Here is a 17,099-nt window from a genome sequence, read left to right as displayed (position 1 = left end):
ACCTCCCTGTCACTCTGTACTGTGCACCTCTGACAATGGTGGGAGGGTTCAGCGTACAAACCAACTGTCATTCCATTCCAACCTAATGACAGTGATGATAAGAAGAGGAGAAAAGGGCCACTGAAGAAGTTGCCGATAGCAACCAATCAGCTTTAGCCTATCATTTTATAGAGTGTACTTGATAAATGCTACCTCGAAGCTGAATGGTTGATATGGGCATCTTCTCCTCTGGCCCACTTTACCACTTCTTCCACCGCTTGCTACATCTCCGTACCTGTATACAAAATATTATCTGGATGTTCCAGGACCTGAATCTGGGTCTACTCTAAGACCTGTATTCTGAAGTCCATTGTAGTGTAGTATTTATCTCAACCGTCTTCTAACAGGTGACATCCATCAAATTTAGTTTCATCTACAGTCCACAGAAGCAATAGCGTAACAGAGATGTGTTCTGCAACTTTCATGCAATTTTAGAACCTGACCTGTACCCTTTCTGCCTTTTAGAGATATCCAAGATAATATTAATATAAAGAAAATCGAAAGAAATGCATTTGCCGGACTCAGTAGAGAAAGTGTCAGGTTGTAAGTATGCCAATGTTTTAGTAGAAGGACGTACAGTACATAAGGACATTTGTGATTCAGAATGTGAAAGACTCCATGCTGCATAGATCTTAACGTAATATTTTCTCGGCTCCTCCCCATCTCATTGGCCCCATAATTCCAAAGCCTATTGTCTAGATTGAAGCAGTTCTTTGCAACTATCTGTAATTTATATACAAGTTACAACACACAGCCTGATTTTGAGTGGGTTGGGTAGAGGATGCTGGCCTTGGGATCCCGACGGTCAAAATCCTGATGTCGGCATCCCAACAGGGTTAGGACACCTGTTGGTAGGTATACTAATCCTTCTTCTAGGGTGTCGGGATTCCGGCGCTGGTATTCTAAGCGCCAGAATCCCACTTGCCAGGATATTGACCACATCCCTTCTGAGTGGCACGACATGTCGTCATAATTCTGGTAGCATCCAGTGAATGAAAGTCATATCCGTAAAGATCCATGAGAGTGCTCCCCCAGATGAAAAGGGCAGCTAACATCACTACTATCTGCATTTGCACTTGCCCCATCTCGGATGTAGAAGATCCGACAGAACATGGTGTGCACTCTGCATAAGTACAACTCAGAATAGGGTGCAACTGTGTCTACACGCCTATGGGACGCTTTTCCTATGTGTGAACAGTTGCCACCCAGTAACACCCATTAAGCTATCAATGAGAGGCTAGTAAGATGCGTCTAACTAGGAATCGCTCGTAGGTGCTCCAAGTTGTGGATGTAGCCACATGCACCGAGTACTATTAATTGTGAGATGCCGCCGCATTATAGAATCGTTTCCAACTCAGAATCAGGCCTCCAGTCCCTCCACGATAATCTGACATACAGTATGTCTCACATATTAGCAGAGTAATGAACGGAGCCTGCTGGTTTTGATATATAATGCGAAGCGGAACGTGCTGCAGACAGTAGTTCTCCAGATGTGTTGGTGCACATAGTACGAGTGAAACTGATTAGATGTATTCACAGTAGTTGGTACTGGTGGCGGTTAGTCCACACGTGGTACAGCTCAATCTGTTATTGGATTTATTATATATCAGGTAAAAAAACAGTTAGCATGTGACACAGGCAATATCACAGGTGTAATGTACTGTTTGTGGCAGCCTGAAGCTCAGGGCATTGCTGGGCATTATAGTGCGCTAGGTGTGACTGGCATCAGTAGACAGTAGCACTGGTGGTGGTAAAGTGTACTTGCAGGCATATAGCAGGGCACTGCAGGCCCTTCAGTGGTGATAGTCTCCTCCTAGAACTGTCCTCATGGACGCTGAGTAGTAAAGATGTGAGGAGACCGTGCGCGTGCCCATTAGTGCATGTCATAGGACAGACATCTCTTACCTGAATTTCTGTACAGTTGGTCTTAGCGACCGCCGGTTCTATCCTACATTGTACTTGCTGAATGGAGGCAGCGCACCAACATCACATGCCTTCTCTGTTCTGCTGAGGTACCGTGCTCCTTCTGCATTCTGCGGCTTCTCGCTTGCATCAATTTCCCTTTCCACATTAGTACACTGCACCTGTGAAGTGCAGCCCCGGTTCCAAATAATATAACATCAGCACACTTGACTCCTGAAAATCTCTGTGCTGTGAACATTTGAATTATCTTATTGGCTACAGGTTAGGAAGAACACCAGTTGCCAAAATAAGAGTGTATTTCAATTATAGATTTGCTGGAATCTGGAACTTAACACCTGTTTGCAACTGTCGGGAAAGGTGTCGGGAAAGGTGTCAGGAAAAGGAGGAGATAAGGGGTCGTTCTACCATGAAGTGAAAGTAAGAACTAGAGATGTGCAGGCTCGGATCGGTTCGTATTTTCCAGTGAAATTTGGATATTTCCCACCAAATTTTGGGTCTCAGACAGAGGTCAAATGTCATGTTTCATTGACAAAAGTGCCTCTTTCTGAGAACTGAAATTTTGCGGGAAAATTCGGACCAATCCGATCCTGTACATCTCGAGTGAGAACATGTTTGCATAGTTGCAAACAGAGGCAGACTAGCAGGAGATGTATACTGTATACACCTGTCAATGTCACACAATTGCGGGTGCCTGAAATCTGGTATTACATGCAGATGATAATAACCATTGCAAGCCTATTGCCTCCGATTGGCTGGTTGCAGATTCAACGCTGAAGCTTTTGTTTGTTTATACCGAGGTGAGAGAATTACACCTACTGTATTAGAGAGATCTTTATATCTTTTTTAAGCAATATAGTACCTGAGCACTTCGCTATGAAAACTATTTTTTTTTAAAGGTGATTGTATGTGATGAACGGCTGATATAAACCTGGTGCATATATTACTGGCCCAGGTCTGCCCTCATCATGGGATCTTGGTAACTCTGCATATGTATGCACCCATTGCATTTTTTTAGTGAATTCAGTAAATTTTAGGCAGAAATTCAGTCAATGGTATCTTCCATGCCTTCATAGCACAAAATGGCTGCCTCCGCTGTGTCTACCCTACTATTGCACAGCAATACAGTTATAACACTGCTTGGAAAACTTTATAAAAAGTTTTACTCTTTCCAGGTCGCTTGTTCAGAATTCTATTGAAGAAATACAAAACTACGCATTCAATGGCACAAATTTACATAAACTGTAAGTTTATGGGAGAATTTCATCTGCTCCATGTTCTTCTCTTATACTCTTACTGATTATTATTGCATTTTTTTTCACAGAGTCCTCAGTGGCAATCAGAGACTAACAACATTACCAGATCTTGTTTTCCACGGAGCTAATGGACCTGAAGTATTGTAAGTTATATCTTTCTTTGATGAGCTTTAGATTAAACTTCTGAAATCTTTTGTTCTGACTTCAGCTCAGATCAATGAGATAGAACAAATCGATACCTGAGATATATAAGATTACTGTAAATTTCTGAGCTGCCCATGTACCACACAATTGCCGGGTTGGGTACGGGATGGCATTGCTCAGAATCCCGGCATCCCAACAGGGTTAGAATACCGACCCCTGTCTGTAAGTATACTACCCCTAATCCTCCCTCCCCGCACCCTAAACCTAACCTTCCCCTCTAGTGCCTAAGGCTAACCTTCCCCCCTAGTGCCTAACCATAACCCTCGCCCCCTAGTGGCTACTGCAAACCTAACCATCCACCTACTGCCTAACCCTAACTCTAACCCACCCCCTAACTCCACTACTTACCGGCACCAGGATTCTGACCGGTGTTGGGATTCCAGCACCAGCATTTTGAGTGCCGGCATCCTGGCAGCTGGGATGTCAACTACATCCCCACTTACTTACTCTCCCACAATGTCTGGGAGATTCCTGAAATTCGGAGAGTTCCCATTGCAGCCTTCTGCATCCTGCCCAACTTCCTAGTGTAACAGCTAAAACTAACATGGGCCTAATTCATTACAGATCGCTATGGCGATCGCAGCTGCGATTACGCATGCAGTCCCACTGCGAAAATATGCTAATGATTGCTATCGCAATGGCATCGCAGCCTAACATAAGGACGCCCATTTCACCTTACACCAGGGATGGGGAGCATCCTACCTGGGGGCCGTAGAAGGCCCTCAGAATCATTTGGTCTGGCCCTCTGAGCTTTTTTTCTGCTAGCCTCATTGGGCCAGCATGGTGCCTAGAATGGTACCCTGCAGCCAGAATCTATGCAGCAGTGTTGCCTGGAGCGTCCTTAGGATGCTTCAGACGGTCACACCGCTGCCCTTACAGCTCCCCAGATCTTCCTCAGGATACTTCGGGCATTGCTTTAACCACCGGTGATTGTGGCCCCGCCCCCGTGTGTCGACACTTGGAGGGGGCATGGCCTGCACAGGGCCTGCGAATAATGTTATATATATATATCAAAATGGTCCTCTGCAGAAAAAAGGTTCCCCACCCCTGCCTTACACACATCCGTAATATTATAATAATAATCGAGTACCATCGCACAAGGTCTGACCTTACTCAGAAATTGCTGACCTCATCGCACGCAATGCAAGCCCAAGCTGCATATGGCATCACAGTGGGTAATTTATGCACGCCCCTGTAATGACGTTCAAATGCACTGGCATGCCTGCGCTTCTCCACCCCCCCGTCACCACCCCAAACGCTCACTTCCTGTCAATCACTCTGCAATGGGTCTGCTTAGTCACTGTGATCGCAGTCCGATCGCAATGAGACCTTTGGGCCTCTGCACAACGAAGCATACACATGCGCAGAACGCAACAATCGGCCGCCTGCGTGAGTAATCGCAGCTGCGGTCGGTAATGAATCAGGCCCCATATCCTCTTGGCCCCGCCCCCTGTTCATGACGCTGCGATTCACGACATTGTGATTCGCCGCTCACTAGCCTCCCTTCATAGAGTTCATTCTCTGCTTTTTATAATTTATTATTGTTCCATTAAATTTCTTCTAGAATAGTCCAAAACACAACTTGCTTGTCAACTCTCCCAAATTTAGGGGGGTTCTCTCGGGTCATTCCACCACATGCCACCCATAAGCCTTACTCATGGCTTAAATTAATTATGAGCAATGAGACAAGTATAGTACTGTAAAACTTTTGACTAGTTGTGAAAACACAATGAACAGACACCTAGGAATAAAAATGTCTGCTCACCCCTCTGCAAAGCACAGAGAGCACCTAAAGACGTGCTGTACTCTAGTTCTGCAAAATGAAATGCCATTTCTGACTGCTCCACAAAACTAGGTGCAGATCATTGCTCTGCATCTATCACCATCTCTGCAAACTCTACTTTCTGTAAGTGACAGCTTAAATGGACTTTGAGTTGTTTTTGCATCAATTGAGCAACAACTGAAGAGTTCACTCAAGGAAACAGGTCAAATAAACAAAATTGGAATCATTCTGACACTGACACAGCCAGTGAGAGCTGAGAGGAGGGGGGCACCCTTTGGTTCTCACTGTGCAGCAGCTACACGGACACTTAAGCCCGTTATATGATAGATACAACATCATTAGTCAGTAAACTTCAGTACCAGTACAGATCATAACCTGGCAGGTAAATTGTACCATGAGTCATCGCCAACTGTGCTGCAACACAAAGACTGCTATAACATCATGCAGTATATTCACAAAATACGTAGATTCAAGCACTCTGGTAAGGCACAGTCAGATATTAAGTCAGAAACTCAGATATTACTTCAAATCTTAGTTTTTCCAATAATTTTGAAGTTACTTCCTTCCTGAATCTTCCTTATAGTCAATTAAACGAATATCCAGCACCTGTTGACCTCCAATCAATGCACAGTTTTATGCAGTTATCCCTCTGTATATCTCGTCATGGTTTACATGAAAAACAAGATTTTTGGGAACAGAATATAGAGTAAAATCCTCAATTTATTAATTGTAATACAAATAAACAGGTGCTGGATATTCGTTGAATTGATTATAAGGATGATTCAGGAAGGAAGTAAGGCCCTCGTTCAGAGCCACTCGCTATTTGCGGTCGTTCGTTCTAAAACAAGGGGTGGCTATTCAAATGAACCGTTCGCTGTTTGCGGTCTGTTCACGCCTCTATGTCTGAACGAGCGAACAAAACTTGCGTTCGTTTTTTGGAAAGATACGCCCCCTGGCCGCTCGCATCCTACGTCATGTCCGCTATTTATAAGATTAATCGAGTACATCGACAAGGGTATGAACTGCTCGCTATTCTTGGGGTTGGTGTTTGCTACCACAATTTTGCGAGCAGTTCTGACTATAAAATAACCCAGTGACGTGGTCAATGACGCTGCTGTTTTAAATATGCACACCCATAAAACCCCCGTTTTGACCTTTAAGCACGCCTGCGTTCTGATTTCCACTCCCCATTTTCAAGCACCTTCCCCTGTTACCACCCACATACGCCTCTTTCTGTCACTCAAAATAGCAGACATTCGCTATTTTGCGAGCACATGAATTTCGGCCGCACTGACTGGTTAGCGCATGCGTATAACGATCCGTACGCATGCGCAGTTGGGCTAACATCGCTCAGAACGAACGAGCGGCCGCTTACGAGCGGCTCTGAATCAGGCCCTAAGTTCAAGATTTGAAGTAATATATGAGTTTCTGACTTAAGATCTGACTGTGCCTTAGCAGAGCGCTTGAATCTACGTATTTTGTGACTATATGGATTTCTGTGATTGGTGAATCACACCTATATTTTTAAGCTGCCGTTATATAAGCATGGAGCGCAAAAAGGACTTATTGTTTTTTTCATCATACTGTATATGTTATAGATAATCAGGCACTGGTAAAATTAAATAATCTGAGAACATATACTCCAAAACATCTGAATCTATAATATGTTAAAAGTCCCAAATACATAACACCTATTTTACTGTGATTTATCAAAATACCAGAACTGACCTCACCCCACCCCCACTCTTCCCAACACTTTGGTTACGGCAGGGATTTAAGATTGCTGTAATGCCAGGACAGCTGTTCCTGAAAAGCCGGTATTATGCCACTATTTAGTAGTGGCGGAACTTTACACTGCCTGGTCTGACCCGGCAGTGTTAGCGCACGTGCCTGACCTGAATTCTGAATGGATCCCTCCTCACGACCTCCTGAAAATGGCGCACTCAAACTCCTAAAACTGTACATTTTTGGAGTTTGATTAATGAAGGCTCCATACTACAGTATCAGTGCTACAAGGTAAGCAGGAGATATCAGTGATTTCTCCTACATTACCTGAATGATGAATGGCCCCGATACTTGGCTTACAAATGTATTTGAAAATGGCAACTTTCACTTTCACTTTAAATGATGACGAATAGGTCCCAAAATCATGCTTTGTAGCAGGAGGTTTTCGGGTGGAGTGGCAGGCCTGACATAATAGCTGAAGTCAGCCTCTTTATTTTTTGGATAGATAGAAACAGAACGAAGTGATTCTCTTTGGGTAATTCTCTCTCTTTAATTTTTTTAAGGGATATTTCAAAAACGCAAATCAGCTCTTTGCCGAGTTATGGGCTGGAAAATGTGAAAAAGCTGATAGCTAACCACGCTTACAACTTGAAAAAGCTCCCTCCTTTAGAAAAGTTGTCAAATCTGATTGAAGCCAATTTGACTTACCCAAGCCATTGCTGCGCCTTTGCAAACTGGAAGAAACAGAAAAGGTAACATTGTATTTGCTCTCAAAATAGTCAGTGCAAATAAGTGTGATAAAATATCATATTTTTATATATATATATATATATATATATATATATATATATATATATATATATATATATATATATTAGGGGTGTGCACCGGCCACTTTTCGTGTTTTGTGTTTTGGTTTTGGATCTGGATCTTTCTTCGTGTTTTGGATCTGGATTGGTTTTGCCAAAACCACCCTTCGGTGTTTTGGGTTCTGGGTTTTGTGTTTTGGATCTGTATTTTTTTGAAAAAAAGCATAAAAACAGCTAAAATCACAGAATTTGTAGGTTTTTCTGCCCCTATGCTATTATTAACCTCAATAACCTTAATTTCCACTCATTTCCAGTCTATTCTGAACACCTCACACCTCACAATAGTGTTTTTATGTCAAAGAGGTTGCACCGAGGTAGCTGGATGACTATGCTAAGCGACACGAGTGGGCGGCACAAACACGTGACCCATCTAGGCGTGATACTGCAGTGGCAGACAGGATGGCAGTTTGAAAAACTAGACCCCAAACTGTACATAGTGCAAAGAAAAAAAAGAAGTGCAAGATGGAATTGTCCTTGGGCCCTCCCACCCACCCTTATGTTGTATAAACAAGACATGCACACTTTAACAAACCAATCATTTCAGCGCCAGGGTCTGCCACACAACTGTGGCTGAAATGATTGGTTCGTTTGGGCCCCCACAAAACAAGCTGGCAATTAATGTGTCCCTGCACAAACTGGCTCTACGGAGGCAAGATGTCATCCCCATCCTCCTCATCCACCGATTCCTCACCCTCTTCAGTGTGTACACCCTCATCCTCACAAAGTATTAACTCGTCCCCACTTGAATCCACCACCACAGGTCCCTCTGTACGTTCTGGAGGCTGGTCTCCCTGGAAGAGCTGATAATTCATTTTGATGAACATCATCTTCTCCACATTCTATGGAAGCAACCTCCTACGCCTTTCGCTGACAAGGTTCCCGGCTGCACTAAACACTCTTTCGGAGTACACACTGGAGGGGGGGCAACTCAGGTAAAATAGAGCCTCTTTTTCCTGTCAGTACAGGTATGGACTGTCTGACATGCCTACTTGGATGCTGTCACCGATGTAATCCTCCACCATTCTGTCAATGGTGACAGTATCATATGCAGTGACAGTAGACATGTCAGAAATTGTTGCCAGGTCCTTCAGTCCGGACCAGATGTCCAAACTTGGTCCTGCCTGCCCTGCATCACTGCCAGCGGGTTGCTTAGGATACCTAAGTTTTTTCCTGGCAGCCCCAGTTGCGGGAGAAAATGAAGAAGGAGCTGTTGACGTGTCACGTTCCGCTTCTGCTGACAGTGTGTTCACCAGCAGGTCTTTGCACCTCTGCAGGCTTGTGTCGGCCGGAAAGAGAGACACCACATAGGCTTTAAACCTAGGATCGAGCACAGTGGCCAAAATGTAGTGGTCTGATTTCAACAGATTGACCACCCTGGAATACTGGCAAAGCGAATGAAGGGCTTCATCCACAAGTCCCACATGCCGAGCGGAATCGCTCCGTCTTAGCTCCTCCTTCTTTTTCTCCAGCTGCTTCTGCAAAAGCCTGATGAGGGGAATGACCTGACTCAAGCTGGCAGTGTCTGAACTGACTTCACGTGTGGCAAATTCGAAGGGCTGGAGAACCTTGCACAACACGGAAATCATTCTCCACTGCGCTTGAGTCAGGTGCATACCCCCTCCTTTGCCTATGTCATAGGTGGATCTATAGGCTTGAATGGCCTTTTGCTGCTCCTCCATCCTCTGAAGCATATAGAGGGTTGAGTTCCACCGCGTCACAACCTCTTACTTCAGGTGATGGCGGGGCAGGTTCAAGAGTGTTTGCTGGTGCTCCAGTCTTCGGCACGCAGTCGCTGAATGGCGAAAGTGGCCTGAAATTTTTCGGGCCACCCAAAGCGTCTCCTGCACGCCCCTGTCGCTTTTCAGAAAATTCTGCACCACCAAGTTTATTGTGTGAGCAAAACATGGGACGTGCTGGAATTTGCCCAGATGTAATGCCCGCACAATATTGGTGGTGTTGTCAGATATCACAAATCCCCAGGAGAGTCTAAGTGGGGTAAGCCACTGGGCGATGATTTCCCTCAGTTTCTCTAAGAGGTTGTCGGCGGTGTGCCTCTTACTGAAACCGGTGATACACAGCGTAGCCTGCCTTGGAACGAGCTGGTGTTTCTGAGATGCTGCGACTAGTGACGCTGCTGCTGTTGCTGCGTAAGGTGATACATCTACCCAGTGGGCTGTCACAGTCATATAGTCCTTAGTCTGCCCTGTTCCACTTGTCCACATGTCCGTGGTTAAGTGGACATTGGGTACAACGGCATTTTTCAGGACACTTTTTCTGACGTTTCTGTACAGTCTCGGTATCACCTGCCTAGTGAAGTGGAATCTAGACGGGATTTGGAACCGGGGACACACTACCTCCAGCAATTGTCTAAATCCCACTGCACTAATGGCGGATACCGGACGCACGTCTAACACCAACATAGCAGTCAAGGCCTCAGTTATACGTTTTGCTTCAGGATGACTGCTGTCGTACTTCATCCTCCTCGCTAAGGACTGTTGGAGGTCAATTGTTTAGTAAAAGTAGTGGTGTTCCTACTTCCTCTCTGGGATGATGAACGACTCCCAGCAGCAGCAACAGCAGCAGCGGCAGCAGGAGGCGTAGCAATGCAGGATCCTCCGGAGGAATCCAGGATAGGAGAGTCAGTCATGCCAGTGACATGGCCTGCAGGACTACTTCCGATCCTGACTAAGGAGGAAATTGACGAGGAGGGAGTTGACGGTGTGGTTTGCAGGCGCTTGGATACAACAGGACAACGGGATATAGGTGTCCCTGGACTGCTTACGGTCTTAGCCAAAGTTTCTGAACTTGACAGTAACTTATTATGAATGCGCTGCAGGTGCCGTATAAGGGAGGATGTTCCTAGGTGGTTAACATCCCTACACCTACTTATTTCACCTTTACATAAGGTACATATGGCAAGACAGTTGTTGTCCGGATTTGGATAGAAATATTGCCAGACCAAAGAGGTGGAATGTTTGGTCTTCTGCCCAGGCATGACCGTGATGGGCTTTTTCATCCCACGGACAACAACTGTCTCCCCCGGAGCCTGATTTAAACAAACCACATCACCATCAGAATCCTCCTCGCCAACTTCCTCCTCAGCGCCAGCTACACCAGTATCCTCATCCTGTTGTACTTCAACAGTGACATCTTCAATTTGCATATCAGCAAGTGGACTGTGGGTGCTCCTTTCAGCTCTTGCAGGGGGCGTGCAAATGGTGGAAAGAGCCACCTCTTCCCGTCCAGTGCTGGGAAGGTCAGGCATCGCAACCACCACCACACTTGGACTCTCCTTGGGGATTTGTGATATGTTCTTTGAAAGCACAGTTCTTCGCTGTGCTTTTGCCAGCTTAACTCTTTTGATTTTTTTAGTGGGAGGAGGGCTTCCATCGTCATGTGAAGCTGAACCACTAGTCATGAACATACTAGGGATCGACCTTAGCCGTTCCTTGCCACTCCGTGTCGTAAATGGCATATTGGCAAGTTTACGTTTCTCTTCAGCTGATTTAAATGTTTTTTTCAAGGTCATTTTCCTGAACTTTGTCATTTGGGATTGTATGTGCCCTCTATTATGACATTGGGCATCGGCCTTGGCAGACGACGTTGATGGCATGTTATCGTCTATGTCATGACTAGTGGCAGCAGCTTCAGCACTAGGAGGAAGTGGTTCTTGATCTTTCTCTATTTTATTTTTATCAGAGAAAGTTTGGTCCTCCATTTATGTTATATCGATTTGATAGATACGTGCGGCTAAACACGGAAAATATTTTTTTATTTTTGCTAGAGAGTAGAGCACTTTGTGGGTTACACCAGCCTTTAAGAAATGAGCCAGCCGGCTCTTTACTTATGGGACACAGGCGCACGCTTGGCGCTGCTCCTTTGTTGATGCACGTGCGGCTACAGCGCACACAATTCACAAACACAGAAAATATATTTTTTTTTGGTTTGGACTGGTGTACTTTGGGGGTTACAGCACCCTTTAATGGTCAAGCCAGCCGGACCTTTACTTATGACACAGGCGCACGCTTGGCACTACTTTGTTGATGCACGTGCGGCTACTGCGCACACAATTCACAAACACAGAAAATATTTTTTTTTTTGGTTTGGACTGGAGTGTATTTTGGGGGTTACAGCACCCTTTAACGGTCAAGCCAGCCGGCCCTTTACTTATGACACAGGCGCACGCTTGGCACTACTTTGTTGATGCACGTGCGGCTACTGCGCACACAATTCACAAACACAGAAAATAATTTTTTTTTGGTTTGGACTGGAGTGTACTTTGGGGGTTACAGCACCCTTTAACGGTCAAGCCAGCCGGCCCTTTACTTATGACACAGGCGCACGCTTGGCACTACTTTGTTGATGCACGTGCGGCTACTGCGCACACAATTCACAAACACAGAAAATATATAATTTTTTTAGCACTTGGGGGGAGCACCCCTGATGGACAGAGAACCCCCTGGACAACACTACAGCACCTCTTTAGGACTGGGACACTGCACAGGAAGCGGGTACCTTATATAGGATCCAAAACCCGCGAGACTCGGAAGGCGGGATGATGACGTTTTGCCTCGATTTCAGATCCGAGTCAGGCGGGAAAAGTCGAGCCTGACTCGGATCGGACTCGGATCGGGGGGGCTCGGGGGGGTTCGGATTTCTGAAATCCGTACCCGCTCACCCCTAATATATATACACTATGTACTGTACACAAAAGTGATTGGACACTGACAGGAAATAGATCAACAAGATTTTATTGATATCAGTACATTGTAGGTCCACCACGTGCAGTAATTACTGCAGACACCTTCTTGGCAAACTGTCCACAGGTTCCTGGACAACAGCAGGCGGTATGTTTTGCCATTCCGCCTTAAGTACAGTGACCAACTGTGACACTGAAGAAGGTTGAGTCGGCCCAATTCGTCCCAGAGATTCTCAATGAGGTTAATATCTGGACTCTGAGCTGGCCAGTCTGGGTTACTGAATTTTCTGTAGACCAGTCCAGTGTCACCCTGGAAACATGACAGGTAGCATTGTGGTTTCCATAGAACTGCAAGTGCATGGACCTCTCTAAGAAGTGTTCTTGTCGAAATCGCCACATTAGTCACCATTTGGAACACATGTGCAATGGTGAGCATGGTATGCGTTTCGCTTGCGCGGGGTGTCCAATCACTTTTGTCTACACATTGTATATTGTATTAGTTTCTACCTATCTAAAGTTGATTTCCTTCACTTTGTTTAATTAAGATATTTTTGTTAGACTAGCCAATAGTATTTTGAGGCTGCTGGTTGTTTTATATAAAACTTATATGGATAGTGCAAGCCGCTAACTTCTCTTAACCAGCTAAAAACATATTGTACAAAAATGGAAAATACTTGTTCTCAGGAATTCAAATTATAACTTATAGCTCCCATGTCATTGACCTAATAATGTGACATACAGTATTCTGGTAAAGTATTGATTGTGGCTGTATAGTCCCAAGAAAAGGCAATTAAAATAAATTGTCTGTGAAATAGGAAATGCGTTCACCTGAGGTCTTGAGAATTATGTCATTGGAACTTTCATGTCATTTTTCAGTGTCTTTACCCAGCGTGCCGAGGCTACAGAATGTGCCATTAGGAAGTCAGAAACCAAGTGCGCTGTTGTAGCAATTTCCAACTTCCGTCCGTGGAAAAATAATATGATATATTCTAGAATAATACTGACTAATACCGACTATTGTTATAAGTGTTAAACTTTTCTGTATACTTTTTATCCTTTATTTATACATAGACTTGCCATATAATCCCTTTAATTCGGGACACATGTGAATGACACAGGTTCTGTGGCTGATTAAAACCAGGTGAAATGGACATGTGTAGTCAGCCAACCACAGAATCTGTGTCATTCATATGTGTCCCGAATTAAAGGGATGATATGGCAAGTCTATCTGTACAAAACTTACATATTACTCAGCGCTGGACAGGGAATGATTAAAACTTACCCCACCCTCCACTCCCAATTAGTTCTCTCTTTCCAATAATTGAAGATGACATCACTGCACTCATCTCATCTTACCCACCTTGCCCCTCTACCCTGTTCCCTCCCAGTTTCTCGGCTGCCTCTCCTCTGCTGCATGGCCACCTCTCGCTCAACTGTTCAATCTGTCTCTCCTCTGGAGATGCTTTACTACACTGGTCTTCATGTCACAGTTATTCCCTGCTCCACCTTCTATTTACGGAAAGTCTCCTTCTCTACCTCTGTCATATCCTCCCCTCACCTTCCACCATATGCTGAAATCCCACAATTCACCATTCTGAGCCCCCTGTTGAACAGTGCACATCTCTCTGCTTCCTTCAGTTCCTCCCACATCTACCTCTCCACCCCTGCTTCATCTTGTCTAATCAGCTTTCTCTCTTCTGTCCCAGCACCGATGTCCCAAAGCTACTTCAGCAGAAGATGTTTAAAACCGAGCTTATGCTCTTCCCTCCTGCCAGAGTCACCACCTCTTTATATCTCCCTTACCATCACAATAGTCTCCCAAGCCTACCGTCTTAAGCTGGGTATAAGCCATACAATGGTGCGATGCAGCAATACAATGTAACGCTTCATACTTCACAATCCGGCGTATGACGGCTCAATGTATCGTTACATGCTATATGTAACTGCACTGCATCGTTCATTGCATCGTCCCATTTACTGTGCAAGACAGCAGATGGGACGATGCAATGAACGATAGATCGAGCATACACACTATATGATGTGCACCATATATATCGTATGATACATCGTATTGTGTGTACCCAGCTTTAGTGCCACACCGGACTCCGCACACCTTTGTTGAACATGGATGCTCACAAAACTATCAACCATCCTCTCATTGTCTTCTGCCTTGATTACTGAAAGCCAGGGTTGGACTGGCCCACACGGGCACAGGGGAAATCCCTGGTGGTCCACACTGCCTGAGATCCCACCCCCCACCTCTAGGTGTCAGGTTCCAGACCTCAAATCATGCTTTGTTACTCAAGTAGATGGTAAGTTACCTGGTGGAGTAGTACCACTGATGAACATGGGTGCTTGGTGCCTTTCTATAGAAACTACACCATGATTTGCCTGTTGGTTAACCAAGAGTCTGTGGTGGCTGGCCACACCCCCTCTGGTTGCTGGCCACACCCCTTAAGCATGGGCCCCTACCACTGCATTCCCCCGATGGGCCCTTCATACCCCAGTATGACACTGCTGCAAGCTCTTCATAACTGGTCTTACCCACATTCATGTGTCCTGCTTCAATCCATCTAAAGACTCATCTTCCGTTCTAACCAATTCATATCTGCTGCAAATCCCTACATTGGCTATTTCTGTCCTCAGAATCTAACCTGCATACAGATTGTGCTGTAAACTTAGAGGCAGACGCTAAAGCACAAGAGGACTCAGTTCATGTCGTAATATTCAATAGAGCACAATAATAGGTCTGGCAGGATTGAGGACCTCATTCAGAGTCGGTCGTAAGCGGCCGCTCAGTCGTACGCATCCGATGTTTCCAAACCACGCATGCATACTGTTAGTTGTGCGCATGTGCGTACGAGACCTTGCGATCCAAAATGCTGTCGATCGTATGGCTTACGAGCAGGAAGTGGCTTCCAGGAGTTGATTGACATGAAAGGCCGTTTGTGGGTGTTGTCGGGGGTGGTGGTCTAAAAACGCAGGCGTTCCTCACCGTTTTCAGGGCGTTTTAGGGGCGTACATAAGTTTCCTGCTACGACTGACATAGAAGGCCGGAAGTAGCAAAACGTCACTCTGCGAGCAGGTTAGAGGCCTGGCTGATCGTACAGCTTGAGGTTGGGTATGTGCTCTCTCAAGCACCAGAGAACAATCGATACTATCGAATGTGACTGATGTTATGTTTGATGTTTCTATTTTGTGCCACACAATGCAAGCAGCTAATAATCCTTTGTTGTTACTAATAACACTGCTAATTGGCTTGTTATTGATTCAGTTGCGTTTGCATTAGAGAATAATAAGAAAAAATATATTTCATGGGGATGGCTTATTCTATGCGTAATTTGCACACAACACAAGCGGCTGCAACCATCAGAAGAAAATTAACATACATTGACAGACAACGACTCGATCGCTAGCTGCTATCACTCGTTAGCTAGAGGAGGTGCTTTGTTCATGTATGGGCGCCACTATGGTTGCGATCGCCCGGCCGTGCGATTGTTTTTTTTTCTGATTCTCGATCGTTAGGCGTACGACTGAGCGGCCGCTTACGACCGACTCTGAATGAGGTCCTGAGTCCTTCTGTGCATTGTGAGATCTGGCTGCCAGTATCAGATAAGGGCAGGTGTTACCAGGAGGTGTGCCATAGGAGCCAAAACCTAGAGATAGGCAATGTATAGATTAGGCAGCAGAAAACATTTTCACCTATTATGTTTGCACTTTAAGGTACATTTTATATTCTAGTATACAATAACAGTCACATGATCTGCTGGTCCTATAGTTACACCCTAAATAAGGATTCTGACATTGTGTTTTATCTCTATACTGGGGGTTATTTTCTATATTTATTCTTTGCTCATTTTTCAAATAGAGCACCATTCCCACTATGGGGCCTATTCATCATCACTTAATTGTCACAAAAGCAGGTGAAAAAGCACATTTTCACATGCAATTGTGACAATTAAGTATTCGGGCCATTCATTAAGAAGGTGAAGCAGGAGATATCACAGATATCTCCTGCTTACCTTCTGTTTGCGGAATGGCCCGCTGTCCCCATACACTAGTATCACAGATATCTCCTGCTTACCTTCTGTTTGCGGAATGGCCCGCTGCCCCCATACACTAGTATCACAGATATCTCCTACATATTGTCTGTTTGCGGAATGGACTGCTGTCCCCATACACTAGTATCACAGCTATCTCCTACTTACCTTCCTCTTTCGGACTGGCCCGCTGTCCCCATACACTAGTATCACAAATATCTCCTACTTACCTTCCTCTTGCGGAATAGCCCGCTGTCCCCATACACTAGTATCACAGATATCTCGTGCTTACCTTCCTCTTGAGGAATGGCCCGCTGTCCCCATATAATAGTATCACAGATATCTCCTGCTTACCTTCCTCTTGCGGAATGGCCCGCTGTCCCCATACACTAGTATCACAGGTATCTCCTACTTACCTTCTGTTTGTGGACTGGCCCGCTGTCCCCATACACTAGTATCACAGATATCTCCTACTTACCTTCTGTTTGCGGAATGGCCCGCTGTCCCCATACACTAGTATCACAGCTATCTCCTACTTACCTTTCTATAGCGGAATGGCCCGCT

General features: G+C 45.1%; 1 protein-coding gene across 3 annotated transcripts in view; it reads left to right on the top strand.

The window, feature by feature from the left end:
* Positions 1-17,099, top strand: part of LOC148501293 (follicle-stimulating hormone receptor-like) — a 180,518-nt gene that overhangs the window by 148,533 nt on the left and 14,886 nt on the right. For 2 of the 3 annotated variants that reach the window (XM_088450734.1, XM_088450735.1), the window contains exons 6-9: positions 505-582; positions 3,135-3,203; positions 3,284-3,358; positions 7,491-7,679. In XM_088450734.1, the coding sequence (XP_088306860.1) occupies positions 505-582; positions 3,135-3,203; positions 3,284-3,358; positions 7,491-7,679 (411 nt within the window). The remainder of the gene's footprint in view (positions 1-504; positions 583-3,134; positions 3,204-3,283; positions 3,359-7,490; positions 7,680-17,099) is intronic. The other variant, XM_088450736.1, reaches the window with a different exon arrangement.

This window comes from Taudactylus pleione, unplaced genomic scaffold (assembly GCF_031769625.1).
Source record: "Taudactylus pleione unplaced genomic scaffold, aTauple2 ptg000522l, whole genome shotgun sequence".
Taxonomy (NCBI): domain Eukaryota; kingdom Metazoa; phylum Chordata; class Amphibia; order Anura; family Myobatrachidae; genus Taudactylus; species Taudactylus pleione.
This window is presented reverse-complemented; position numbering and strand designations above follow the sequence as displayed.